Raw genomic sequence first — 27,464 nt, forward strand, 5'->3', positions numbered from 1 at the left:
ATAGTAATTATGACAGGAGCAAAAGATTAGGTTGGGTAACGGTATTATAGAGAAACCGCTCCAACCAACAGTCAATGTTGGTTTCTTTTAACTATGACCACAGTCCTTCCCTAACCTTAACCATGTGGTTATTGTTGTAACCACGATGAGGAATGTTCCCTAACCTTAAAAAGTGACTTATTATAACCCAAACCACAATGTTTTTTAAAACCGTAACTAAGTATTTCCTTTAGTTCAAACCATAATCTAACCATGTTGTGTTTGTGACTAAAGCTGACGAAACCTTAACCATAGTGTTGACACATCATAAAACATTTAATTTTCAGCGGTGATTTGTAACAGTTTATAAAGGACCAAACAAGTAATGTTAGTTCAGAAAGCGCTTTTATTTGTTGAGGGCAGTTAACAAATTACATGTTTTGTCATTTAAATTGGAGGATTTGTAAACAAATTAAACACCACGGACAAAATGCCTGGTATAGCTTCTGATTCACAGCGGCTACAATGTATGTCTCAAAATTAGTAGCAACACACCTTTGTTTCCTGCCACAAACAGGACATTATTACCTCTTCATTCCCTGTCATTTTCTTCACTTCTTCCACCAAGAGAAATTGTGGAAATTTTGGCTCTGATTGCACAAGAACACCTCTTTCTGTCTCTAATGTGCTGTAAAACATTGAGAGTGATTTGCTATAAATCTAAATCTGAATAGTGTGCAAGTTGGCAATCATTAGATAATCAGAGTAACGTTAACAATTACAATAAATATGACTTGTAGGTGATGATGTAGCACTTTTAATGGTGGTGTTCTTGCTAAAGATGTATGTTACTTTAGATGTAAAGGAGAGATAAGTAGAGGAGTGCAGATTTGTTTCTATTTTCATCATTAACCAGTCCTCTGTACTCCTCCTGAGTGGAGCTCCTTGTTTAGGAGTTCTAGCTTGTTTTGTAGTCAGAGCGTCTCTTTTCTTCTTGTTTCTTTTTTTTGTGTTTTTGTCGTGTGTCTTCCTTGTACTTCTTCTGTGTTCTTGATCTGTGAGGTGTTGTGAGTTGTTTTGTCTGGTTAATTACCTACACCCCAGTTTGGAGGTGAGTGCTTGACAGTTGTCAGCTGTGTGTGTGTGTGTGTGTGTGTGTGTGTGTGTGTGTGTGTGTGTGTGTGTGTGTGTGTGGAGGGAAGGATGTGATTGTATTGCAAGACCTGACTTATGTGACAGCATGTAGACATGAAGGCTTTGCTGTCGTTCAGGTACTAGTCAACGTTGATGTCACTCTCTCTCACACACACACACACACACACACACACACAGTGAGGAGTCTCCCATTGTACTCCATCGCTTGCTGTCACTTTCTGTGGAGGTAGTAGTTCTTTGATCAGAGCAGCGACACTGATTAAAAGGAATGATGTCTGTCGTGAAGGCAGCTGTATTCATAAGACTAAAGGGGGACAAGGTAGCATCTTTCTCTCTCTCACACATTTTCTTTATTTCTCTTCTAACACTCATCTTATTGTCAATTTAATTTCTAGTGTGTGTGTGTGATGCAGCCCTCTGATTCAGTTTTCAATCTTATATGTGTGTGTGTGTGTGTGTGTGTGTGTGTGTGTGTGTGTTCCTGCATGCTAAGCGGTGTGCCAGATCAGGTAGTTTTTAACAGGACAGCAGAACCTGTCTACTTCCTTCCCTTCATCTCTCTTTTACAAGTTCATTTATTCATGAGTGTACACACACACACACACACACACACACACACACACACACACACACACACACCAAACACATCTTGGTTGGGTGGCAGGACGATAGACTGTTGGCAGATGAAAGAGAGTTCCTGAGCTGTTGTTAAATAGTCTGTCAGCATGACAAATGCACGCACACACACTATCACATGCATTTGCATTGAAAGTTAGTGGGGAAAAAATGAGCCATTTTGTTTTCAGATTTATAGATTTTAATTATTAAAAATTTAAAAGGGAGAACATAATAGGCATTAATTATTCATAAAGAGCATGTTAATTGGTTCTTGAATATTCAAAACAAAACAAGGCCATGAATATTCAGATGTTTAAATAGAGGATTAGAGAGCGCAAATGAAGAAAAAGCTGCTCTTCTAATGAGAGGAAAGAAAAGAAGAAATGTAATAGGTGTTTGAGAGGATTGACTATGAGAGAAGAAGAGCGGAGAGGAGGCGAGAGCAAACGAGAAGAAAAAGCGGGGAGATAAAATGAATAAGGAGGGGAGGAGGTGCTGTGTGAGAGAGTAAATGAGATGAGGAAAAAGCAGTGGTGAAGAGAAAAAGCAAAAGGAAAACAGCAGAGAGTCAGGGGGGTCTTTTGTGTTTTCACCATGATGGATGACAGTGTTGACTAAACGAGCTAAATTAGAAGCTTTTTCCTGCAACTCTGTTGAAATATTATTAACACGCAGCAACTTTAGTGAAACATATGATTCAGCTACACATAATGACCTTGGCTATTGATTTGGGAATAGAGGGAGCGATGGTCTTTTTTTTCTGGGAGAAGGGGGGGGGGGATAGGGGGTCTGTTGCAATGCAGGTTATATTGTGTCATTAAAGCATTAAGTCCTGAAATGCCTCAATATACTCACACACACACACACACACACACACACACACACACACACAAATTTAATAGCTTTAATTAGCCAGGCATGTGTCCAGTCTTGTAATTAGCTAATAACAGCAACATGGATGTGGTTAATTAGTGGAAGGAGGTGCTTGTGAATTAGGAAGCCAATGACATCATTACTGGACCTGCTGCAGAAATAAAACTGTTAAAATACATAAACAAAATTGTGTTTTTTTTAAATCAGAAAGAAGGTGCATCAGCAGTGTTGTATAATGTTTGAAGTTTGTATTATTATTGGACGTGTATCATAAGTAATATTGTGTTATGTCCTCTATCTAATCATCCCTACTCTCTTTCTACTCTTTTTTTAATCATTCTTCCTGTTCATCCTGCTGCTGCTGTGATATCCACAAAGGTAAGAGAAGTTTGTTGTTAATTTTACACTCTGTGTCTTTAAAGGAACATTACATCATTTTAGCTTAATCTTTCATCACACATGAAAAGGAAGATTAGCTGAAGAGCTTGTCATCTTTCTTCTCTTCCTCCTCCTCTCTCCTCCTCCTCATCCTCCACTTAATTGGTGCCCCATCAACCCGTTAATCAAATTACTTCTGAACCAAAATTGACAGTTTTCATTAATTATAAAGGATTATTCTAATTGCAATTCAAATTTATTCATTTACAACAGACGGCGCTCAGTAATATTTCAGTGAATTAGCATATTAAATGGAGTGGTTCGAACATTAGTTATGGTAATGAATGCATATTTCCTTATTTGGACCGGGTGAGCCATATGCGTGCCACGCGGGCAGTTTGTGTGTGTTTGTGTGTGCGTGCGTACATACACAGGTGAGGAACCTGGACAGCGTTTAATTTGTTTGACAAACGTAGCAGGAGTTAAATCTTCCAGCCTGCCCTGTACATCTCCCTCACCTTCTCTTTTTCCTCTCTCTGTTTCTTCCTGTGTCTCTTCCTTCGTTCTCACTGCTTACCTCTTCCAGTTAAGGTCACAAATTAACTTTTAGGTTGCTGTCCTCCAAAAGTAAACCTTTAAGAGTGCAGGAAAGATTGAGACCTCAAAAACGTTTCTTTTGTTTTCATTCATTAGCTTAAGTTATGGGTTGTTGTTTTTTTTTGTTTTTTTTAAATTGCAAAAAATCATTGTATAATGCCTTTGCTGGGGATGAATGATTTTGTATCTATTTATAATTATCACATCCCTGTTTTAGTAGTCTTTGATGTATGGTATACAAATCTGTTCTCTGCATCTCTGTCTTAAGAGAATCAGGGAGAATCTGAAAAAGAAACCAAAGGCAAACAATTTATAGCAGTTAGTGTTAGGTTAGGGGCACCAGGATCCCTTTAAATATACAATATATCAAAATAGAGTACACACATAGTCCCCAAGTGTAATGCACACATGCACGCAAATGGATGCAACTACAGAGATATACACACACTAACACTTAGATACACACACACATACATACAACACATCTTATACAGTATGTTTTGTTTGTATATAATTTTCTTTTTTGCAGTATTTCTGCAATATTCACCTTTAAAATGAATACATAGAACCATGCACACAAGTGTAAATACAAGCACACATGTACAGTACACCTTATGTACACACCAACAACACCTCATACATCAATGACCAAGATAATTTGTCATTGCCTTTCAAAACAACCCATATGACTTTCTGCCATCCCAGGTTTGGTTTAGGCAACTGCAACTACTTTACTAAACTTAAAATAAAGCAACATTGACTGCTGGTAGGAGACGGGATCTGAACAGCGGTCTCCAGTCAGTGGTCGAAACCACTATGACAACTTCATTATACTTTGGTCTTTCCTTCTGAGAAACAGCAGTTGATCATTTTGCATGACCACATGAGGTAATTGTCAGAAAAACATAAACAGAGGTTGTTTAAAATGTTTGAACAAACAACCAGTGCTGTAATGTTCTTGTGTGTGTGTGTGTGTGTGTGTGTGTGTGTGTGTGCGCGTGCGCGTGTGTAATGTAGGCAATCTCACAGGCAGTGAACGTGTGTGTGTTTGAGTGAGTGACTGAGGAGACAGGAGAGGGGAGGAGGAGGTTCCTGTCACTATCACTTCCTTCATCACACCCTTTCTCTCCTCTCTTCCTTTTCTTTTCCTCCACCCAACATGAATTATTTGTAAGCCACACACACACACATACACACATGCGTGTGTGCATGCGTGCGTGTGTGCATGCATGTGTGAGAGAGAGCGAGAGAGCAACAGAGAGAAAGGAGAGCGAGCCTGAGCTTTAGATCGATTTGAGGTAAGCTGTGTGTGTGTGTGTGTGTGTGTGTGTGTGTGTGTGTGCGTGCATACATGTTTGGCCTAGAGCTAGCGATTCTTTAGGTGCTCACCATTCACTCACTCCCCCCTCCTTGCCTCCCCCCACTCTTCTCTGTCCCTCCTTCCACCTCTTCTGTCCTTTTTTCTTCACCCCCCTCCCAAATCAATGTCTCTCATCTATAATTCAACAGTTTGCCTTTAGCCTTTAAAATATACACCACAGTAACATCCTCCTTCCCTCGAAGTCTGTCTAGCCCCTCATCTTTGCCCTCATCTCCTCACAGTTCTCCCCCGTTTCTCTCCCTGCGATGAAAGACCTCTGACAGTATTTATCTTGAAGGTAATCATGTTGTAAGTTATGTTATCATGGTCCCAAACTGTAGGGCGGCATCACAGTGGTTAATATCTTATAGGGTCATTATGTGTGTTGTGTCTCCTGGTCGGCAGCATCACTGTTCTTCAAGTATTTAACAAAGTTCATAAAATTAAGGCCAATAATCCTTCCATCTGCATACAAGTAAGCCTCACAGTAAATCTGTGTTTTTTTCACTTTGTTTAGCCTGTCTAGAAAACGAAAAGAAAACATACATTTGTAAATAATAAAAACACATACAAAACAGAGGCTTAAGACTTAATACAGTACTGATAATTAAAGTAGAATTCCTGTTTGGGTCTTATTTTCATAGTTTGGGCCATCATTCCTATTAGTAATAAGATTGTACTCACCAAGTTCATTGCTGAGCTCTAAAGCCAAAGTAGACCACTTTTTAATTTTTAACTTTATCGGTTATCAGGCAAATAAAACGCCAATACAGATAATCTGCAAACTGCCAAAAAAATTGCCCGATAATCGGCCAAGGCAGATAATCAGTCTATCCCTAAAACACAAGCAGATTATCAGACAGACACGTTTGCCATTTAAACAATGACCAAGAGATCAATAATTTATGTAGTTGTGCAAACAGTTTTTTTCGGCAATGGTGTTTCTGTATATTTTGAGTGATCACTTTCTATCTGTGGAATTTGTCTCCATATAAAATAGTTTAGATAATCTAGCTTGTTAACAACAACAGCTTGTCTAATCGTCAATGCTTTGTCCTCCACTGGCCAAAACTACAAAAATAAGGCCCCAGTTGTAATAGGTTGTAATTATTCTTTACAGTGAAAGTGTTGTTATTCTTTTCATTATTTGACTGTCAGAGCAAAACAAACCTGTGCATGGAGTTACTCTACAAAACAGCTTATTTCCTATTTTCTATTACTGTACATCAGTATATTGGCATTTAATATGCAAACTAATTAATAATCATAGTAACTCATCAAAACATAACTATGTCTGTAAATGTATTGATGATCCTTCACCCTATGCAGCTGCTGCTTGTGGTCCATAGATAATGACAGTGTGCCACTCTGAGCAACACTGTGACAAACTGATGACATCTGTGTCACTGTTACATGTAACAATAATGTAATGACACTTGTACAGGTCCACCAGCGCTGAACTAGTAGACTGTACAGGTTATTAATACTCACTTTATCTCAGCCCTGGCAGACAGTACAAGCCCCCTCATAGACATCACAGGCTGGCTCTCACCACAGTGGCCTGCTCTGTAATTTAAATATGCAGAGATGACAACAATGACAGCATTAATAGTAATGATAGAAATATGAAGCTAAGCCCTCATCATCATCATCATTAGCATATCTCCCGGGAGATGAGCCATGATTGACAGCTAGCTGGGTGTTTTTTGGGCTGCAGCTCAGCTATCAATTACCTCTGTGCATATCAACCATCATTATGTAAAATAACTCCGCTCGGCTCAATTCTCTTATGTCTTGTTCCTTCGCATAACTCCCTTTCCCTCTCCAGTGCATTTCCTCCCTCCCTTCTCTCTTCCTCCTCCGCTGCCTTTTTTCTTTCTTTTGCCATTTCGCGCCCGACCACTCGCCTCCCTTTACTCGCACTTTCTCCTATGTGTCCAGGTTTCTTATTCTCTCCGCTCCTCTTCACCGCTCTTCTCGCGCTCCTGTTACTTTCAGTATTGCTCATCCATGACTCTGAGTATGTGGACGTCTTCCCAGGTCCTTTCTTTTTTTGCAAATGACAGTATGACAGTAAAAGTTCTGGTGAGTCTCAAGCATAAAAAGAAAACAGATGCACAGGACTGAGCCTGGTCAGTGCAGTCTGGAAACACATCTATTCTCTTTCCTTCATCTCACTTTGTTACATAATATTCATTGTGAGGTTTTGTTGTCCTTGGATCAGACCTCTGGCTGGGAGGTTGACCTGCATATAGAGCTGAAATGGTTGGTTGAATGACATTATTGGCAAAGTAAGTCCAGCAAAAATGCCAAACAGTTGCTGTTTCCTGCTTCTCAAATGTGAGGATTTGCTGCTCTTCTCTGTTTTATATCTTTGAAAATTAAATATCTTTACATTTTGGACTGTTGTTCAGACAAAACCAGCAATTTGAAAATGTTATCTTCAGCTTGGGGGGAATTGTGTGTTTACTCTTTTCTGACATTTAATTAACCAAACGATTAATTCATTAATCGAGAAAATAATCGGCAGATAAATCAGTAATGAAAATAATCATTAGTTGTAGCCCAATGTGCCTGAAAGACAATTAATCAAACCTTACATCATGGAGCAGTTATAGAGCTTACCAGCTTTCAATTTGGCTGTGGTAGTACAGTTTCCACGTTATGCAAGACTTAAACTCACATATTATTGAACCAAGGCTAAAGTGGATTTCCAGTTATCCTTCCAAGTAAAATGAATTCATCTTCCTCCTCAGATTCCTCCTCATCTTCTTGTTTCTTTCTGTCAATTTAATCTCCCTGATCCTTTTAAAAACACCTTATCATCTTGATGACGTCAATGATGACACTGGCTGAGATGGATTACATGGACTATTGACAGAAAGTGATAAATATTCACATGTACATTTATGAAATGTACATGTGAGTTACACACCTCTCGCATGTAACTCTTAATGTGATTACACAAACCACAACAAACCTGACTTCTTACTTGTTGTAATCATTCAAACAGATTTCAAGTGTGGACTTTTGATTATAGGGACTGTCCCTGCACTGTATCAGCAAGCATTATCTCTGCTGAAGTGCTCTTGAACAAGACACAACAAAGGCAAAGAAAAAAAGCAAGCATTTTTATTCCACAGGAAGCAATACATTATCAAATTATTGTTGTGATAACAGCCGAATAGAGGGCGTAATAGTATTTCATATCCTTGTTTTTCCTACTTGCATGACTACTCAGATAGCAGGCACAGGGCCCAGCAATGCTATCTGATGTCATCGCATTAAACAAAATCAAGCACTCAGTGTAAACAGGAAACAGGAAGTTGATCGCTGACAGATCAACAGACAGAGAGGGAAACTCTCAAATATGAGCTAGGTTAGCTATTTGAAATGACAGATTAGAATAAAAAGCATGTTTAACTGAAATAGTATACTACTATACTATCTATATGTATATACGTGATTAAAGCAACAGTATTACCACCTAGCTCTTATCTAGAGTGATGTTCAAATATGTTTTGAATTTAAACGTTGTATGCAAACAGGCTTCCTCTTTGTGCAGACTGGTGTTATTTAGTGTGCAACCAGTAGCTGATCAGTTACTGGCAGTTACGATAGATACACATGCACATAGAGAAAGATAGTGAAAGTCATCATTCTGTCAGAAAAGCTCTGCCAAGAAACTTGGCAGGCAGGTGAAGTAAGACATCTAAAGGAAGCAGGGAGACAGAGAAGAGACAGAGGAGGCAGGAGCAGCAAAAGCACTGATCTGTTGTTCAGTTTGTCTGCACTAACTGACTGCAATTTCTCCACCTGTCAGCAACAACTCACCAGAATCCTGTGTGTGTGTGTGTGTGTGTGTGTGTGTGTGTGTGGGAGAGATTCTTTTGTTTCTTTCTCCTCCAAGGCGGCATCGTTATTCTTGGCAGTAGAATAGCGAGTCTTTAGGGAATAAAACGGACATAGACATTCAGTCTTAGACACTCACAGTCTTTTTCACACACACACACACACACACACACACACACACACACACACACACACACAAGCTGGAATTCCCCCGATGAAACCCTTGCTCTGTTGTCGTTGTAACTGTTTAAATGACAGGAGGGTGGTCAAAGCAAGCAAATTCATTCTCTCCTCCATTTGTTTCTTCCTCACACACACACACTGTATCCCCCTCCTCTTCTTCACTCTTCTTCTTTACATCCCAACACCCTATCCATCCCCTCGCTCTGTCACTTCCTGTCTCTCTTTTCAGGTCTGTGTTAGCCCTCTATATTAAATATTAATGTCAGTTGTGCTCTGAGCCATAATTGCCATCTCAGCCTCTGAATAATGGATGTAACTGTGTCGTTCACTACTATACCATGGATAACAGGCTAAAAAAACCTGCATCCAACCATGGTTTGCTACATGGACTGCAGGCTAAAGGAGAGCATCCTAGCGTGGTTGATTACATTATCGTGGACAAGAGTAACAATAGTAGCCAAAAGAATGACACAGTGGTCGACTTCATCACCTTTTTTTAAGTTGAGAAAACTAGCATTGCACTGAGGTAAAAGTCTATACTGTGATTAAAATTTACTGGTTAGGTTTCACCGCTTCACCACTGCATGAAGCAAAGGACAGACAAACAAAGTTAGCAACTAGCAGGTGAAGTTAAAGCTTTAGTGCGTAACTTTTTGATATTAATAAACGTCCGTTACATTAAAGCCATTGCCAAATTAGTTGCTACAAAGCTAATTAAGACTATCAGCTCCACACAACTCCGCCTGTATTTCTCAGTATAGAAGATTGTGTCGTCCGGTGACTTTCCCATGCAGAAACTCCAGTGAAGATATTTACCTCTTCTGAAGAGTCCATCATGTTTTTTTTAATCCTCCTGTCCTCCTTAGCTGCTAGCAACTGCATCGAGGAGGGCTGGGGGAGCATGCGCGATCACGTAAGGCTTGTATCATGTAGACACGCTGACAGTGTTGTTGTCATTACCTTGAATTCCTCATGGGGGTGACAGAAACTACGCACTATAGCTTTAAACAACTAGCAGCTAAAGAGCCAAGTATTTTTCCAGGTAAAAGAAACAATATGAGTGATAATTTGGTCAGGGAACTGAAAAGGCAATTAACATTTTTTTTTTTATCGTTACCACCACCTTTCCCTAACTTAACAAAGTGTTTTTCTAAGCGTCATTCTAACCATGCCTTAGTGTAGCTATAGTTTCCCATAACCACAACCTTTCCCTAAACATAACCATAGTGTAATTACCATTTGCAGATAGTGCAGCAAGTTAGAGTTTGAAATGTTGGGACTGGACATTAAAAAACCCTGGAATTTAACAAATTCCAGGGTTTTGGAAAAATCATCCAATATTGACGATCTTGTCCGCGATAGGCTCAGCAGTCACCATGTAAGCTGATAAGCATGGGGCATTGGTGGTCAATTCCAACCGGGAATATACCCTTTTCTCTGTCTAAGTGTAAAAATATATTGTATTTTAATCTTCCTTGTTTATTTATATCTTTATTTTTTACTCTCCGCTTACTACCATTCTTACACTTCCCTGTCCAGATGGTGTGTGTGCGTGCGTGTGTGTGCGTGCGTGCGTGGGGTCAGCTCTCTGAGTGTGGTACTTACAGTATAGCAAAGGTCAACAGCTCTGTTATCACTTGAACATGATCGGGCCTCGGAGAGAGGGAGTGAGAAAGCGGAGAGAGGGGGCGAGTGCTCCCCTCCCCCACAGTCATTTAGAGTTTTATAATTGCCCGGTTTAATTGGAGGCCTCTTAACGACCAGTGACTGGACCAACCAATCAATTCACACAAGGTGTCTCTGTGTGTGTAGCTGCGGGGCCTTTTTGTAGCAGAATTGATTAGGCCAGATGGGGTCAAGTGAAGGGGGAAGAGGAACGCACACATACTGCATTAAAATGTAGAATATTCTCTGTTGGCAATCAATGAGAGAAAACGCTCTCATAGGAAATAGATGGAATCAAGCAATAGTTGGAAAGATGAAAAATAACGCGCAATATCATCAGATCACCAGCGAGATAAGCTAATGATGGAACTTATTTGGTTTGTGAATACACTGAGAGGGGTGAAATTGATATTGTTAAAGTGATGGAGGGGGGAAATTGATATTGTTAAATTGATGGAGGGGGGGAAATTGATATTGTTAAATTGATGGGTCAGAGATTGTGGTGATGATTTAGGTGATGGTTTAAGTCGTCATCCCCATTTTTCTCAGTGGTGCAGCATTAGAAACGAGAACCTTTCTTATTCACCTTTGCAGAAACAGGATTACAGTGACCACAGAGCAGAGGTAGTAAAGAAGGACATTTACTCAAAGTACTGCACTTAAAGGAACACTAGTAATGCTGTGGTGGACTTTTGTGATGCACAGGGCCCTATATTGTTTTGTATTCTAGCGATTAAGAAAAACTGTGATGTCACCACAATGTAAAGTCTATGGGCTGAGCGGGAACTCGCGGGCGGGGCCAGCGTGAGAAACACTACTGCCCATATTCAGTGGGCCACATATCACGGAAGTAAACCCAGAAGCTTAGAAACTTTTTTGGCAAATGAGCCAGGTGAGGAACTTCATTGAACTGAATAGGCGCCATTTTGTAATCTTGTATCCAGGTCAATATAATACATCCATGGTTTTATAAAGTGGGAAATCCATCCAACATGTTTTATTTTTCTTTATGATTGTAATGATACACGGTGCATTTCGATGAGCGAAGGTGATTGTAGGGATGCACCAGGAACCCAAACTTTTTCTCTTCCAATTCTGAAACTGCAGATTCCAAGTCTTGATCCAAAAACATGTGCTCTCTCTTTTCCCAATTTTAAATCTGTATACCACACTGTGTGGAACTCATTTGAATGATTTGCCTGCTAATGAGATTAGAGTACATCAATATATATTATTGTTACTGTATGTTTTAAATGCAGGACTTTTACTTAGTAAAATACAGTATTTCTAAAAGATCTTCTCCAGAACACTTTTTCCACCACTGCTTTAGTCTTTTCATATTTCAGGCAGATGAGCAGAGTGTGTGAGCCTCCCAACAGCCTCCTTTACACAGAGATGTACAACGTAGGGTCAGCTGAGGTGGTTGTGTTAACGCTATGCCAGTGTTGTGAGAAGGACTAGACAGTGGGAGGTCAGCAGGGGTCACTGTGGCTGTCCTCCGCTGTGATAGGCTGTCACCCAGGGGTGAGGGGTCAAGATAATTAGGCATGCAGAATCCCAGCGCCGGTGTTCTAACGAACCCTGAGCTCGTTAACGCAGAGTTTTACACTTAGACCTGCCACTGGGCTGTGCTGCGCCGTCACACACGCACATACACTCACATGTGGAGTACATGTTTGCACACACACACACACACACACACACACACACACACACACACACACACAGCGCACACCTCTGCTTTGTTCTGGTAGTCCAGTATAAGGGCTGTCATCTCTTGAACAGTAGAGCACTAGGCTCTGCCACGAGGGAATGGAGGTGATGCAGAAAAGTTAAAATTATTTAAGTATGGAATTGAAAAAATACAGAGGGTGGACACCATGTGATGAAACCCAATATAAAAGCTCTGCAATTTTTTTGGAACTTACCCATGTTACATTTTTGTTGCAACAGAGGGAGCCTGTTTTTCTTGATGAACCTTAAGAGGTGGTGCTTTATCTATGTTTGCTTTCTTTTATTTTTCTGTCTGACAGGAAACTTAAGCAATCGTAAAAAGACAAAACAATGTTGTGTACGAACATACATAATACAACTAATAAAGGAAGAAAGACATTAAAAAGGTCTATACACAAAGTGCAATGTAGAGAAATATTGCCCTGTGTGTGAAGATGTGTTGCTTTTATTTAGCTGTAACACATACAGATGTAACAAACACAAAACGTATATGCAAACGTGTGTGTGGTTGTGTGTGTGTGTGTGTGTGTGTGTGCGCCTTGTTGCTTCTGCCAGGCTGGCCAGCTGGCTCACACCAAAACACAACCTGGATGTGTTTGTTAGCTGTTGATGGCCATCTGTGTATTTGATTTATTCTGTTATATAGATTCATGACATATGGTCCCGTTTCAAACACCCAGTGTCAACACAGTTCCACCTTTCTTAATGATCAGGGTAAGCTTTACAAAAAAACCTATACGATCTTTTTTTTTAAATCTGTCTCTTCAGATGTTAAAAGTTGGTTTGAAATTGTTTCTGAATCTCAACAAGCACTTTAGGTTTTTAAGCTATACTAATAGTTCACATGTTGCTAATTTAACAAATTATTGTGGATGAAGGTCAATTTGGACAAAGACCTAAGGAAAGGCAAAGGCAGTATGAAGTATAAAGGAAGTATGTTTATATATGGATTCACAAAAGTATAAAATAAGATTTTCTCAAACTTAAAGCTCACGGCCACAGATTCTCAGTTTTTTCTGGAGTGTACTGCTTTATTTGTCTTCTTGTATGTTCATCCAATGCCTTCATGTGGCATTTCAAAGCATTGTGGATTTAAGAACATAAAAACATGTCCCACACATCCACAAGGAACTTTCACAAGGAAATACACTTTGACTTTCCAACAGTATGAAATGTTAATTTATGTATGTGTATTTGGGGTTCTGATTGTGCTGTATGTTGGAGACTGACGTTGAATTCCCATATCCTGAAGGAAAGCAGTAGTGTAGTCTTCATTCTGGTCTAATGATAACCTCAAATATTGCCTGTCCTCTCTGTGTTTCGACAGATTCTTTCTCAAGTTTTTCCTCAAGTGCAACCAGAACTGTCTAAAAAATGCAGGAAACCCACGAGACATGAGGAGGTTCCAGGTAGAAACCACCACACTTTTCTACTCTCGTCATTTAATTCTTCCTTTTTCTGTGTGTTTGCATGCCCTTCTCTTCCACAGTCTCTCTCTACTTTCCCAGTGTTTTCTGTGGACATAACACATAATAACACACATAACTTTATGGTTATTGTAACACATAAACACAGGAATGTGTGTGTTTCTGTGTAAGTAAATAAGCTATCAGCGTTTTTACAGGAAACATGAGATCCTGACCCTGACTCGTCAGAACATAAATATACACAGACAGAGAGGAGGTTGTCAGAGAGAGAGAGAGAGAGAGAGAGAGAGAGAGAGGAAGGAAAGAATAGAAACTTCAAAGAAAGAAAGACAGGATGTTGTGGGATTGTGAATAAGATTTAAGGCAGTGCAGTCTTTATTATTTCCTTATCTTCATGGCCACAACACAATCAGGAAGACACCACTTGAGTCTGAGTGGAGATACTGGCTGCCCAGAAGATACTGATAGATTTATTACCATGGCGCGTGTGTGTGTGTGTGTGTGTGTGTGTGTGTGTGTGTGAGAGAGAGAGAGAGTAGTACAGTAGTGAGTGGGTGACAGTATCTGTGGCTCTAATTGTGCCGCTCTATTGTAGTGGAACCAGAGAAGACAGCTCTGTTTCCCTGGGAGATAATTAAGGGCTGGACCCATCAGGAACTATTGAACAGAAGAGGATAGACACCACACACACACTGACTTAGTGTGTGTTGAGTGTGATGGTAATAGCAGTGATAACGGGTTACATTTAGGGAGCTTTTCACGCTTTTAGCTCCTCCTTGCAATAATCTCTAAACCCCACACTTTGTAATTCCTGATTTTTTTCTTTTCTTCTTTCCCTTTGCACTCTCTCTGCTCCTCTCCCTCTTTGTCCATTATTTCCCCTTTTTCGTCCTCTTCTTCCTCCTGTCTAACCCAACTCTCTCCTCTTTTATCTCACCACTTTCTTGTCCCTCCACCTGTCAATCTCCCTCTGTCACTCTGTCTGCCCCCCCATCCTGTCCCGTCCCGTTCCCTGCTTCTCTCCAGGTGGTGGTATCGACTACGGTGAGCGTGGAGGGACATGTCCTGTCAGTCTCCGACAACATGTTTGTCCACAACAACTCCAAACATGGCCGACGGGCCCGCAGACTCGACCCAGTGGAAGGAACGCCATCTTACCTGGAACACGGTAACACAAGTGTGTGTGTGTGTGTGTGTGTGTGTGTGTGTGTGTGTGTGAGAGAGTGTGTGCGAGAGTGCGTGCGTGCGTGCGTGTGTGTGAGTTCAGAAGCAGCATGGCCACCAGATGGTTGATGGTTTAATCCTATCAGGTGATTCCTGCCCCTCCATCTGGCTAATCCAACGATTACACACACACGCATACACACATGCACACACAAAGTGCATGGCGTGATGATGTGTGTATGTAGCCTATGTGTGTTGCTAGGTCTAATATCATTATGATTCTTTTTCATAAACAAACCCAGACTAAAGGATGTTGTTGTAATTCAGATAATGCTGATAATTACACACACACACACACACACACACACACACACACACACACACACACACTTGGTTTTTGATAGACAAGTTTATATTGTTGCGATATGGGATTGGATATGAGCTTATACACACTCACACAATACTGAAGTTACATAAAGCTGACTGTATCCATTCTGTTTGTATTGTAAGTATTATGATGCACACTGAGCCTTCTGCGTGTGTTTTTATCCATGCCATATAATTAGTTTTAAAAATGAACTGCCGTAATCTCATGTCAGTCGGGCTTTGGGATAAACATCAGTAAATAAACAGTACCCAGTTCAGTTCCCTCAAAATTATGGTTGAGGATCACACTGCACTTCAAATTGTTAAAAGTATGAAAGAACATGAATACAATTTCATCCTCGCTGAATAAGAATTTTTTGTTTTGAAATATGTCACTTTAAAAGCAATACATTAGATGTTCATCTTTGTCTCAGAAGGCCTGAGAGGATATATGTTTTTGAGCATGTTTGTTCTTGACATTTGGGAACAGTGTACGTTAGATAGAAGTAAACACTAAGGTTCACTTCTTAGCTTTCAACTGCATCTCATGGTCCATAAAAAAATTATGGTTTAAAAATGAAAAGAAAATAATCCCAAAACTTAATCTCAAACTTCAGCAGCTATTTGCTTTGTTTAATTCTCGCATTCCACTCAGTAGACCAATTTATGAGGAGAAACCTCACTACTGAAGGACCAATTGAGTAGGACTCAGTCTTTGAATCTGCAGTGTATTCAGAGTAGAAGTGTGGTGTGCTGATCTGGGCCACTGCCAAAAACCAAGGGCGTAGCATGAAGAAATATGAGGTGCAGATGCAACTGTGATGAAAAGGCCAGATTTCCCTCCCTATTTAGAGACTGATTGGTTGGCAACACTATGTAACTTTTTCGGTCCCCCTACAGGTTGGAAGTGAAATTATCCATTACATTATATTGTCCAGTTCATTCGAACTACAGATCCGAGGCGACCTGATCTGGCAAACTTGCACAATGTAATGTAATGGACAATTCCGCTTCCAACCTGTAGGGGGACCGAAGTGGGAAAAGTTACATAGTGTTGCTTTAAATTAAACAAATGCTTTTTCTACAACCATTGTCAAGAAGGAATATTGATTTCAAATGCCAACAATCTTAATAAAAATTTGTTTAAATCCTTTTTTACCATTCTTTCTTGGCTACTATCCCTCCAGGAGCAGCTCCTTGCATTAAAGCCATCAGTCCTAGCGAGGGGTGGACTACGGGTGGCGCTACAGTCATCATCATAGGAGACAATTTCTTCGATGGCCTCCAAGTCATCTTCGGTACCATGCTGGTTTGGAGCGAGGTCAGTTTGCCAGCAATCATCATCCTGTCTTGATTTTGTTTCAACCCCTCAACTGTGTGTTTTTGCCCTCGTACCGTTGGAAGTAATTCAATATGAAAACATACTTTTCCTCATGGTCGGGCTCTTGGCTGTGTGTGATCATGTGACTGTTTGTGTGTTAATGTTTGTCTAAAAGAGATTTGCCTCTCTAATGAGTCCCAACCACAAGCGACCACCGCCCCTCTCTACCTTCCTCACCCACACTCCCTCTGTCTCTTTCTCTGTGGAATACTGATCAAGTCAGCAGATTTTGATAGCCATCGGCTTAATGTTCACAAAAACACACACTCAAACACACACACACACACACACACACACATACATACAGAGCTCACCCTCGTACGTTTCCCCAGGGCAACTCCTCTACAGAATGTTTATTTGTCTTCTGACTCCACTCACCGTGTGCGCAGAGCAACCATGGCTCCCTTCCAACAACAGCACGTGTGTGTGTGTGTGTGTGTGTGTGTGTGTGTGTGTGTGTGTGTTGAGCTGAGGGGTTTGTTTACAGTGTTGAGAGCAACACTTATACACACTAACATGTGTACAAAGTCTCAGTTCAGTTCAAACTGACTCAGCTCTCTTAGACTGGCTTCTAATGGATTATGGCCAACCAAATGTTTCATTTGCACTCAACCTGATTATTGATTCCGAAGCGAGAAAAATTTGTTGGTGGAAAGGGATTCCATGTTTGCCAAGATCTGTTTGTCTGCAGCTCTCCCTCCTACCTGCAGATTTGTCAAACCTAGGCTAAATAGTTAAAAACTATTTTTGAAAACCATCCATAAAAATGTGATGCTAAAAAAGTTAGTGTTTGTCACAAACAGCTCAATACAACAATCTATTTTCACCTTATATCAACATTGATGCTGGAAAATCAGATTGTGTCTAAAGTGGCTTGTTGATTTTTATTTCTGTGCCTGCCAAAACATTTGGTCCATTTCATGTGAGATTACAAGGCACTAGGTCAAAAGTCAGTAACACATTAAAAACCAAACCAAATCATAAATCATAACATTATATGTCTATTTACAGGATTTCAATAAATACAAATCCATTTACAAGATTTCAAATGTATTGACCATTGGATATACAGTAAAAGTATACCCCCCCTCCCCTCCCCTCCCCTAAATTTTAGCTAAAACGAGAAAAAGGAAACGGTGTGGGTGCAAACATCAACTTTAGATTGTAATCAGATTGACGCATCAAATCCAAATGTAAATACAGCTCAGTAAGAGATACCTTTCACCACATTAACAAGTGCAAATGCAATACATCTCCAACCCACTAACTAAAATAAACTATAGAGGGGAGCTCCAGCAGAAATGCTCATACAGAATAACATACAGGTCAGATTTAAAGGAAAAACCATGAGTTTTAATGCATAATGTGTGTAAACAACATAATCTGACTACACCAAATCAAGATTCAAGATGTCTGTTGTCAAAGAAACTCTAAAGGTTATGTATTTTAGTGATTTTTTTTTTTTTCTTTTTTACATCTAACCAAACACCAATTGCACTGTGCTGAGAGCTATGTTAAGGTGATATGTTTTTGTGTTCTGACTCCACCCTTTCCTTCCTTCTCTAGTTGATCACGCCACATGCCATCCGGGTGCAGACGCCTCCCAGACACATCCCCGGGGTCGTTGAGGTCACTCTGTCTTACAAGTCCAAACAGTTCTGCAAAGGCACACCAGGAAGGTTCATTTACACAGGTAGGTCAACTGTACACACACATACAAAAACATGTGTACATGCTCTTGATTAAAGTATATTGCTGTGATTTTCTGGAGGGTACGTTTCATTTTTCATTTTTAAAAATAATCTTTTCATAAATGTGTGTTTGCATATATAATAGTGTTTGCCTGTATGTGTGTGTGTGTGTGTGTGTGTGTGTTTGTGTGTGTGTGTGTGTGTGTGTGTGTGTGTGTGTGTGTGTGTGTGTGTGTGTAAATAGCGTCTATGAGCTGCAGTTCACTCTCAGGCCAGACAGTGTTGAACTAATGACTGTAGATTAGTCAACATTAACGACCCACACTCGTTAGAATGCTGCCATAATCAGAGGCTCGTTAAAACCAGCTACAATTAAACAGTCTGCTCTTTATAGCCCTCCATACTGAAACTATTAGTTAAATCATCCAGAACACCCAGTTTACTAACACACACACACACACACACACACACATATACAAGTTAAACACACAAACACACGCTGTTGGAAAAAGAGTGTGTGATTTCTGACCGGATTGTTGACTGTGAATGAACGTTTTCCTGCTAAACTCAGTCGAGGAGAAAAAGGAGAGAATGTAGAAAAGAATGTGTGTGTATGTGCAGACACATTTTGTCTGCACATACATGTGGAATGGATGGAGGTGATGTGATGTCTGGTATTGATCCGCTCAACATGGCTCCATCACACCGTAATGATGACGTCATCCCCAGAGAGAAAAGACAGAAAAGAAAAACAGCTGCTGTATAAATTCTTTGGAGACATTTAATGACGTAGATAAAGATGAGGATTTAAACCTGATCAATAGAGATGAAAAGAATCACAATGGATACATTATCAGTTTTAATGTTGCCAACATGAAAGTTAATGAACGCTTTAATATTTTCTGAAAAAACTAAAGTGAGTTTTGTGTTTTAAACATCAGCTAGTCATTTGTTCTGAATCATGGCAGGGTGAGCTTAAATCATGTAGCATGTTTTATAACAAAAAATAACTCAATGTGCTTCAGGTCACATGTAAAGAATGATATTAAAAATACAAAATGCAACATCAGAAAAGAAGAAGAAAAGCAGGAAAGAAGAAGTCGAGCAGTTTGGCTGACGAGACAAAGAAAATAGCTCCACCTACAGTATAGGAACTAATTCAACAATGTAAAATGCGAGGAAATGGACTTCACAATGCTCTTTTTCTGGAAAGTATTGTGAAAAACACAACATATAAGAATTTTGTTTTTGTTTAAAATGTCTTGACGAAGGTACTCGGCCTGTGTGCCTCCTTCAATGTTCTTCAGTGAAAACATCTTTTATCTGACCCTGAGGCTAGCTAGCTGGTAATTGGTCCATCTGGTGTCTAACTGCATCTCCTATTGGGTGGAGATGACCCCCCGTGACCTTGCGATTGGGTGATCGCTTCAACATGTGACCCAGGAAACGCGATCTGTTACTGCGGTTGCCTGACCCCGCCTCAAGGTTGACTTCTCTCTGGAAGCCACTGGTGAAAGGTCACGGCGGTGGAAGCTGATTGGCTGTTGAGGTTTCTCAGTGCTTCTTAGCTGTGGTTGCCTCTGGGTGTAAGGGCTGAGCAATTAAACACACACGCAAGTACGCAACAAAGCACAACGTAAACACACACACACAAAGCAACCGTTGCATAGGGTCATGTCTTACACAACTTACCACACACACTTTCAAACATGGGCAGGAGTTGAAAGTAATTGTAAATCAGAGAGATATGAGGGAAAGATGGTGAGTAGTCTGGTCAACAGATGGTCTACCACAGACTCGCACTCAAGCATGCACACGCGCACACACACACACACACACACACACACACACACACACACACACACACACACACAGCGCCGTATGGCTGCTTCATTGGCCTGGTGGGAAAAATTAACATTCTCAACATCACACACTCCTATAAAAATACAATGGTACAAAGTGACAATCAATAAATGCTCTTGCACACACAGACGTTACACATGATCACATGAACACACACAATGCGCATATATACATGCACACACATATATACACGCACACACATATATACACACACACACATATATAAAGCTGATTTATTGTCAATGCCGCCGGGTAAGAAAATCCATATCTCAGCCGTGGAGAAGAAACTTTTAGTGAAAGCTGGAAAAGCATCACAATTTCAGACTTTTCTCTATTACGAGCAATTCAACTTTCATTTTTCAGACACAGAAAGAGAATTGAAATATGGAGGGAGAGAGAGACAGTAAAAAGAAAGAGACATAAAAAAGAGAGACAGAATGGTGGACTTTTAAAACCAGATTGTAAAATATTGATCCGCCCATAAATGGATCACACATATACTGTTACACACATGCAGATACACACATGTACATACACACATATACAAACACACAGAAAGTCACAGGGAGAAGAGGAGCCAGAGAGAAAGAGATCTCATCTCATAAGGGGAAGAATGAAGCAATAATTCAGTGGTATTGAACTGCTGGTTAGCCAGAAAATCGATCTCACCACACCTCCTCTCCTCCTCTTTTTCTTCTTCTCCTTTTACATCAGCCCTGTCTGTCCTTTCATCCACCCAGCTTCACCCTTGTTTTTCTCCCTTCCCACTCCCTTACCCACCTTTGCTCTCTTTTCTTTAAACCCTTCCAAAGGATAGGAAATGTTGTAGTATTATAAAATTATAAAAACACATAACAAACCCTCGACATGCAGCGTGTTTTTTTCTCTTTGCCACATGCCCCTCTTCTTTTCTTCTGTCTCCCTCCTTCTGTTCACATTTTATTGTGAAACAGGAGTGGAGGGTCTGTCCTCATGAAACTTCTATGAGTATTGATCTGCGGGCAGCTCTGGACTCTGAGAGGAAGAGTGAGGCTGGAGGAATGGATGGATGGATGAAAGTGGCAGAAGGTGTAGTTAAGAAAGAGGAGTAAGGAGACAGCGCAGAAAAGAGGGAAGATGGAGGAGGTAGAAAAGAGGCATTGATGCGGAGATGCTTTCATGGGCAGCAGGGTGGCAGAATGAGTCAAGATTAAACAGGTTCAAGGCTTATTGTCACCAAATCATCTGCTGATGTGTCTTTGTTTCTTGTGTAGGATGTTGTGACAACATCTGTGGACATTTTAAGTCTTAAGGAAAAGCACAACTTGGCAGAAAATAATAAAAAAGAAACAAGCAATCTCTGTCAAAATGTGTGACTGACCACTGACCAGTGCAAACCTAAAGGATGTCTTGGTGACTTTGTGGTTCAAGACACATACAATGCAACAAGGGTCACTGGTCAAACCAGTGACATTCTGATGGTGTGACAAATTTTGAGTTATTTGTTTTTATCTTGTTAATCTTTAACTCACTGTTGTTGCTGCCTTTCTTGGCCAGGACATCTCTGGATTAGAGTCAATAGAGTACAGTAGCTGATCGAAACGGAGACTGTCTGACTGTAAGGTCTGGCAGTGTGACACTAGGGTAGTTGTAAACTTCTTTGGGAATTTCTTAGCAGGAGTCACACTCAATCTCAATACAATGTCACTGGGACACCCATCTGTAAGGTTGTAGATAAGTGTATTTGGTATTTGTGGGTGTCAGTGTGACCAGTGTTTCTTTGGTGGATGCACTATGCAGTAGCTGGTATTACCGATGCCTTTTACAGCTGATGTGTAATCATTTGGACGGCTTTTGCTGCACTGATACTATTTTTGTTTCTGTACAGAAAGAAAACACCAAAGAAATCATTGGAGAAACTTGACCTTTTGTCTTCAAAGTACACACACATACACACTCTGCCATTAGTCTTCACACAAACATACACACATACCTACAGAAACCCATAAACACACACAAACATGTACACATCATCTAATATTGAGCATATAGTTCAAGAGTTGGTTGGAGAAACTTTAGGCCTAAGGCATCAACACTACTCTAGGTCATCTTGTTATGTACATTGTGTGTGTGTGTGTGTGTGTGTGTGTGTGTGTGTGTGTGTGTGTGTGTGTGTGTGTGTGTGTGTGTGTGTGTTATAGTTGGCATCGGTTAAACGTCTCTAGAGAGTGTGGATCTGACACTGGCAGTTAATTCTGACGGTTGATATCCCGCTGACTGTTAGGCAGCTGTTTTTCTAGTTTTGTTTTTCTCAACCATAACTGACTTTTTAGTTTTTCCTTTTTTGTGTTTCAAACATCAGAGAGGGTTTAACTCTCTTCTCCTCATTCCTGAATTTTATTTTTGTCTCTTTTTCTGCTTCAATGTATCCCTTGCTTCACTTTCTCTTCTGTTCTCCACAACATAACTCCTCCAGACCAGACCTCCAAATGTAATTGTCATATATAAATCATAAAATCATAATTTCTCCAGAATTTTAAGAAAAATAAATAATGTTTCCTCGGACAGGGGGAAGTATTGTTCATGACAGTTAAACATCTGGTATTTTTACAGCTCACAATTTATGAAGTTATGTTGCTAACAAATTGAGCAGTTTAGGACATAACAGAAACCAGAAACTTGGGTGTGATGTGATAATAAAACAGACATACAGTACATATAAAACACATGCATGCACAAACAGACACACACACACACACACACGCTAAATAAAATAACACATAAGACATTCAGCTGCAAGTAATTTATCAGTGCTGGATGTGGAAAGTACCAAATATCACTCCAGCTGCAAACTTGGATATCACACACACCATCTGCACTCCACACCTACATCTCTTCATCTAGTGCAGCCACACACACACACACAGACACACACACACACACACGCGCAGTAACTTTAGCACAGGAGGTTCAGCAATGGGGTGAAGACACATGTTCAGTACAGATAAATAAACACACGCAATACTTTAAACCATCACTCAGAGCTTTTAGAGACTGACTTGATTGACATACTGATTGGATAAAGACTGCAGAAAAACGTAATTGCGACATTAAAGCGAACACTAAGTACTCTTTAAGACCCTTTAGATTATACCATTCAGTGTTATTATCATACAGATGCTTTTGACGCCATTAGTTCTTCCATCAGGTCTATCCATCTCTGAATATTTGTTGTTATATGTTGTTGGGCTGCTACCACTGATCCCAACAGAAGAACAGCAGTGTCCGAGCTTGAAATTGTAGAAAGGGGCATTTCACCCAAACTATTTCCTCATTTACCGCTCCTGGTATTTAGTGGGCTGTACCTGATCACAATTTTCCAAGTTGAGTCTGAGCCGCAAGTTTAGACCAAATGTTAGACTTTTCAGTGCTTAGCATTGTTTTCTTCATGACACCAACCAACAACTTCATGCCAAGTCCTAGGTTTTACCTACAGGACTTACGTTTTAGTGTTTTTTTTTAATCATCATCTGTGATGTGAAGACATCAGATTTCCACAAAGTTTTGTTATAATATTCTAGTGTCTCTCCTGCCTTTCTCCGTGTCGACAAAACTAAGCTCAACTTGCGTGACTTCTAGACTGATCACCAACATTTAAGGGAAAGAGTTTAAATGCTCACCAGCAGACACAAATAAAAGTCACACATTTTCACAACAACAGCCTCCCAGAACAACCAGTCGTCCACTGTTGTCCACTGAGCGGCTTCACTGGAGAAAATCCAGTGAAAATTGCCACAGTAGAGGTTGAGAGATGTGGTTTCCCCAGTTGCAGTTTCCCAGCCACATTTTGAACTGCTGACCATTCAGTCACAAGCCTGCCTCTCTAACCTCTAGGCTTTTGTCGGCTTTAAGAGATTATGCTGAGCAGGTTCATTATTTTTCCAACCCAGTCTTACAAAAAAAAAATACTTGATACCAGCGTGGTGCTTGGGAACAAAATATCACAAAATGAGATGTCATCCTCTCTCCTCACTGCTCAGATCCCCCCCCGCTGATTGGCACAGATGTTGTGATTCTGTGTCTGTTTATCATGTGTGCAGGCTCAGGTTTAACTGCATTGAAGGTGCACTGTGTATCATTTTTAACAACCATAGTCTGCTACCACGTTCTTTTTAAAACAATGATATTGAAAATTTAAAAAGAGACAGCTGACTGAGGCATAAACCAGCTGAAATCGATCGTCAGGACTGATGGAAGATCTTTGCGTGATAGTATGTCATCACAACATGCGTGCACACAACCATACAAAATGTATAACAGACGCATTAAGTTAAATGTGAAATCCTACTGCAAAGTCTACATATTTAGATTTTTTCAGGACTGAAGTAGGTCAGAGTCAGCTCTCTTTTCCAACCAACGCTCATTGGTCAGTCTCTACTTGCACTGCAGTTTACAATATATGACACCATTGGGATTTTGCTGGGAATCATCAGGATTGCTTTACATCAGAAAAAGAGGTTAAGGGTGCAAAACAAAGCCAAAGTTTCTAGAGACAGCAGATGATGGAAATAGACAAAAGGCTGATGGAAAATCTTCTTGCACGTGTTTTTTCTTCACTGAAGCAAAAACGAAGGAGTGTCAAATAAGGCACAACATGACAGGACTTCTAGATATGCTTCCTGTCCAGCACCAAACATCAGACAGGCTAAGTAAGCAATTCGCTGGTAAACAAAATGAAGCATTTAGCAGCTAAAGAGCCAGAAATTTCTTTTAGGAGTTGGTGGGGACTAAAACAGAGTTAAAAGAGAGTGAATATCAGTACCAAGTAAACCAATGGGGTATTAGTTATGGAGTTATGGAAGAAAGGCAAGCTTGTTCAAATATTTGCAACATCTTTAATGATTGGACTTTTCAGTTGTGAAGCAGCTCGATGGTGTTTATTGCCCCCAACGGCTCCTTCCAGGCAGCACTGCGACCGCTGCCTCCAAGGCACCTAACCCTAACCTTAACCCTAACCATAACCATTGCCTAATTGACTTTAAGGCAGCGCTGCGACCGTTGACTTCAAGGCACCTAACCCTAACCCTAACCTTAACCCTAACCATAACCAGTGCCTAATCCTAGTGCCGTTGGAGCCGTTGGGGGCAATAAACACAGATAAACTGTGTGCAGCATGAGATAGCCACTGAATATGCACAGTTTTCCAGACTTTTCCGAGAAGTGCCTATCTCATGAGATCTTAAAGAAACCTATGTACAATGTATTTGTATAACGTAGAAAACCTCCTGTAACTGGCGAAATTAATGATAAAACAATTTCAAACAAAAAACAAACTCATTCCCCCTTTCTGTTCCTCCTTGTCTTCTGCAGCACTAAATGAACCAACCATCGACTACGGTTTCCAGAGGCTTCAGAAGGTCATCCCTCGACACCCTGGAGACCCTGAGAGGCTGCCAAAGGTACAGAAACAATTTACTGTACATTCACCTCTTGCACATTTATCTGATGTCTTGACTGGACAATGAATGTAGAAAGAGCAAAGCTCCATCCATGATGCTTAGGGGCATTTCAAAAACACAGATGCAGTAGCTCTTACAGAGATCAAACCAGCAGCTTACATCAAGCTACACTGACTTGCTCTGCTGTCAAAGAACAGTAAGAACATAATCATTTTGTGTTTACGTTTTATTTGTTTGCTTTGTGTGTGTTGTTTTCATATTTCTAAGCAGAATATGTGTTTTCAAATCTCCTGTGGGTTGTGTTTTTACCTCTTCATGAACTCTGTGTGTGTGTGTGTGTGTGTGTGTGTGTGTGTGTGTGTGTGTGTGTGTGTGTGTGTGTGTGTGTGTGTGTGTGAGAGCTGCTTAAACCCGTTTACGGGGTGAGCGTTTGAATCTTCTCCAGATCAGATAGTCATATCTGATTATTTGTTTATCAGCTGGAGATCAAGCAGAGTGTATAAAGGATCAGCAGATGTAAACAATTAGCACCAAATGATGAGCACGGCTTTGATACCAAACCCTGTCATCTTGATCTGTACATGCAGAGCCATTTTTCATAGTGTGGGTGTGTGTGTGTGTGTGTGTGTGTGTGTGTGTGTGTGTGTGTGTGTGTGCGTGTGCGTGCGTGTGCGCGTGTGTGTGCTTACTGAGCTGGCATTATTCATCTTATAACTTGCCTATTTGGTGCTCAGGGTCATAACCTTTTAAAACAGCTGCTGTTGATTGGCTCCCTGTCCCCACTGGAGCTGATCCAGGATTGGCTGTCTTTGCTGTGACATCATTAAAGAATGGGCGCTGGTCACGATGTGATGATGTGGCTTCCAACGTGATGTCATCACTGCCCTGCCTGGCTCCAACTCATGTGTTTGCAATGCAATGTGCATTATTACTGTGGGAATGTGTATAATACATCATACACTTCACGTTTGTGAAGTCTGTGGATTCATAGTCTGAAGTATTTGTTGCTTTCACTTGTTTACATGATGGTGTTTTTAGCCTCAGTGTTGTCTATGTCTAAATGCTGGTATTAAAACTTACAGTCTAGTTCGGAAACAGGATAAATATAATCAGGGTCATGACTGAGATGTAGCTTAAAGTTATGTGGTTTAAAAAGTAGTTTGAGGGTTTAATATAATGAAAAAGATGAAGTATTAAGAACGTTTATAGTTAGGGATTTCAGTATGTTAAGGAAATGTTACAGATGGTATAATTGATTATGTTAACAGATTAGGTTATTAGGTTATTAGGTATACAGGTTGTTAGGTGTAGTGTGGTCAAATTCAGCCCAGTATCCTCAGAATTATGTCCATATTGGTCGATTACAGAGCTCAAGGTTTACGACCATTGCATTGCCAGCGTTCAGTGCCAACGCAGGAGGTAGTGTACCTTAGGGCTGAAACTAATGATTATGTTCCTAATCAATTAGTCCAACAATTATTTTTAAGATCAATTGACTAACTCTCAATTCATAAGACATCAGAAAATTGTGAAAATTTTGTGTAAAAGTGCCCATCACAATTTCCTTGAAATTCTTATATTTTAGAAACTAGAAGCGTCAAATGTAGGCATTTTTGTTTGAAACATGATTGGGATGATTAACGCTGTTGTAGGCATTTTGTTATTAATGTCGTTGGGCAAATTAATCTTTCAGCATATTGAAATTCATTTGGTCTGAGAGAAAACTAGACTTCTGCACCT

The 27,464-nt window shown here is 40.3% G+C and overlaps 1 protein-coding gene across 4 annotated transcripts in view; it reads left to right on the plus strand.

Moving 5' to 3' along the window:
- The window catches only part of LOC144527639 (transcription factor COE1), an 83,076-nt gene that overhangs the window by 40,810 nt on the left and 14,802 nt on the right, over nt 1-27,464 (plus strand). For all 4 annotated transcript variants that reach the window (XM_078265831.1, XM_078265834.1, XM_078265835.1 and 1 more), the window contains exons 7-11: nt 13,722-13,803; nt 14,848-14,989; nt 16,539-16,672; nt 18,299-18,425; nt 25,636-25,724. In XM_078265831.1, the coding sequence (XP_078121957.1) occupies nt 13,722-13,803; nt 14,848-14,989; nt 16,539-16,672; nt 18,299-18,425; nt 25,636-25,724 (574 nt within the window). The remainder of the gene's footprint in view (nt 1-13,721; nt 13,804-14,847; nt 14,990-16,538; nt 16,673-18,298; nt 18,426-25,635; nt 25,725-27,464) is intronic.

Source organism: Sander vitreus, chromosome 13 (genome assembly GCF_031162955.1).
Source record: "Sander vitreus isolate 19-12246 chromosome 13, sanVit1, whole genome shotgun sequence".
NCBI classification, from domain to species: domain Eukaryota; kingdom Metazoa; phylum Chordata; class Actinopteri; order Perciformes; family Percidae; genus Sander; species Sander vitreus.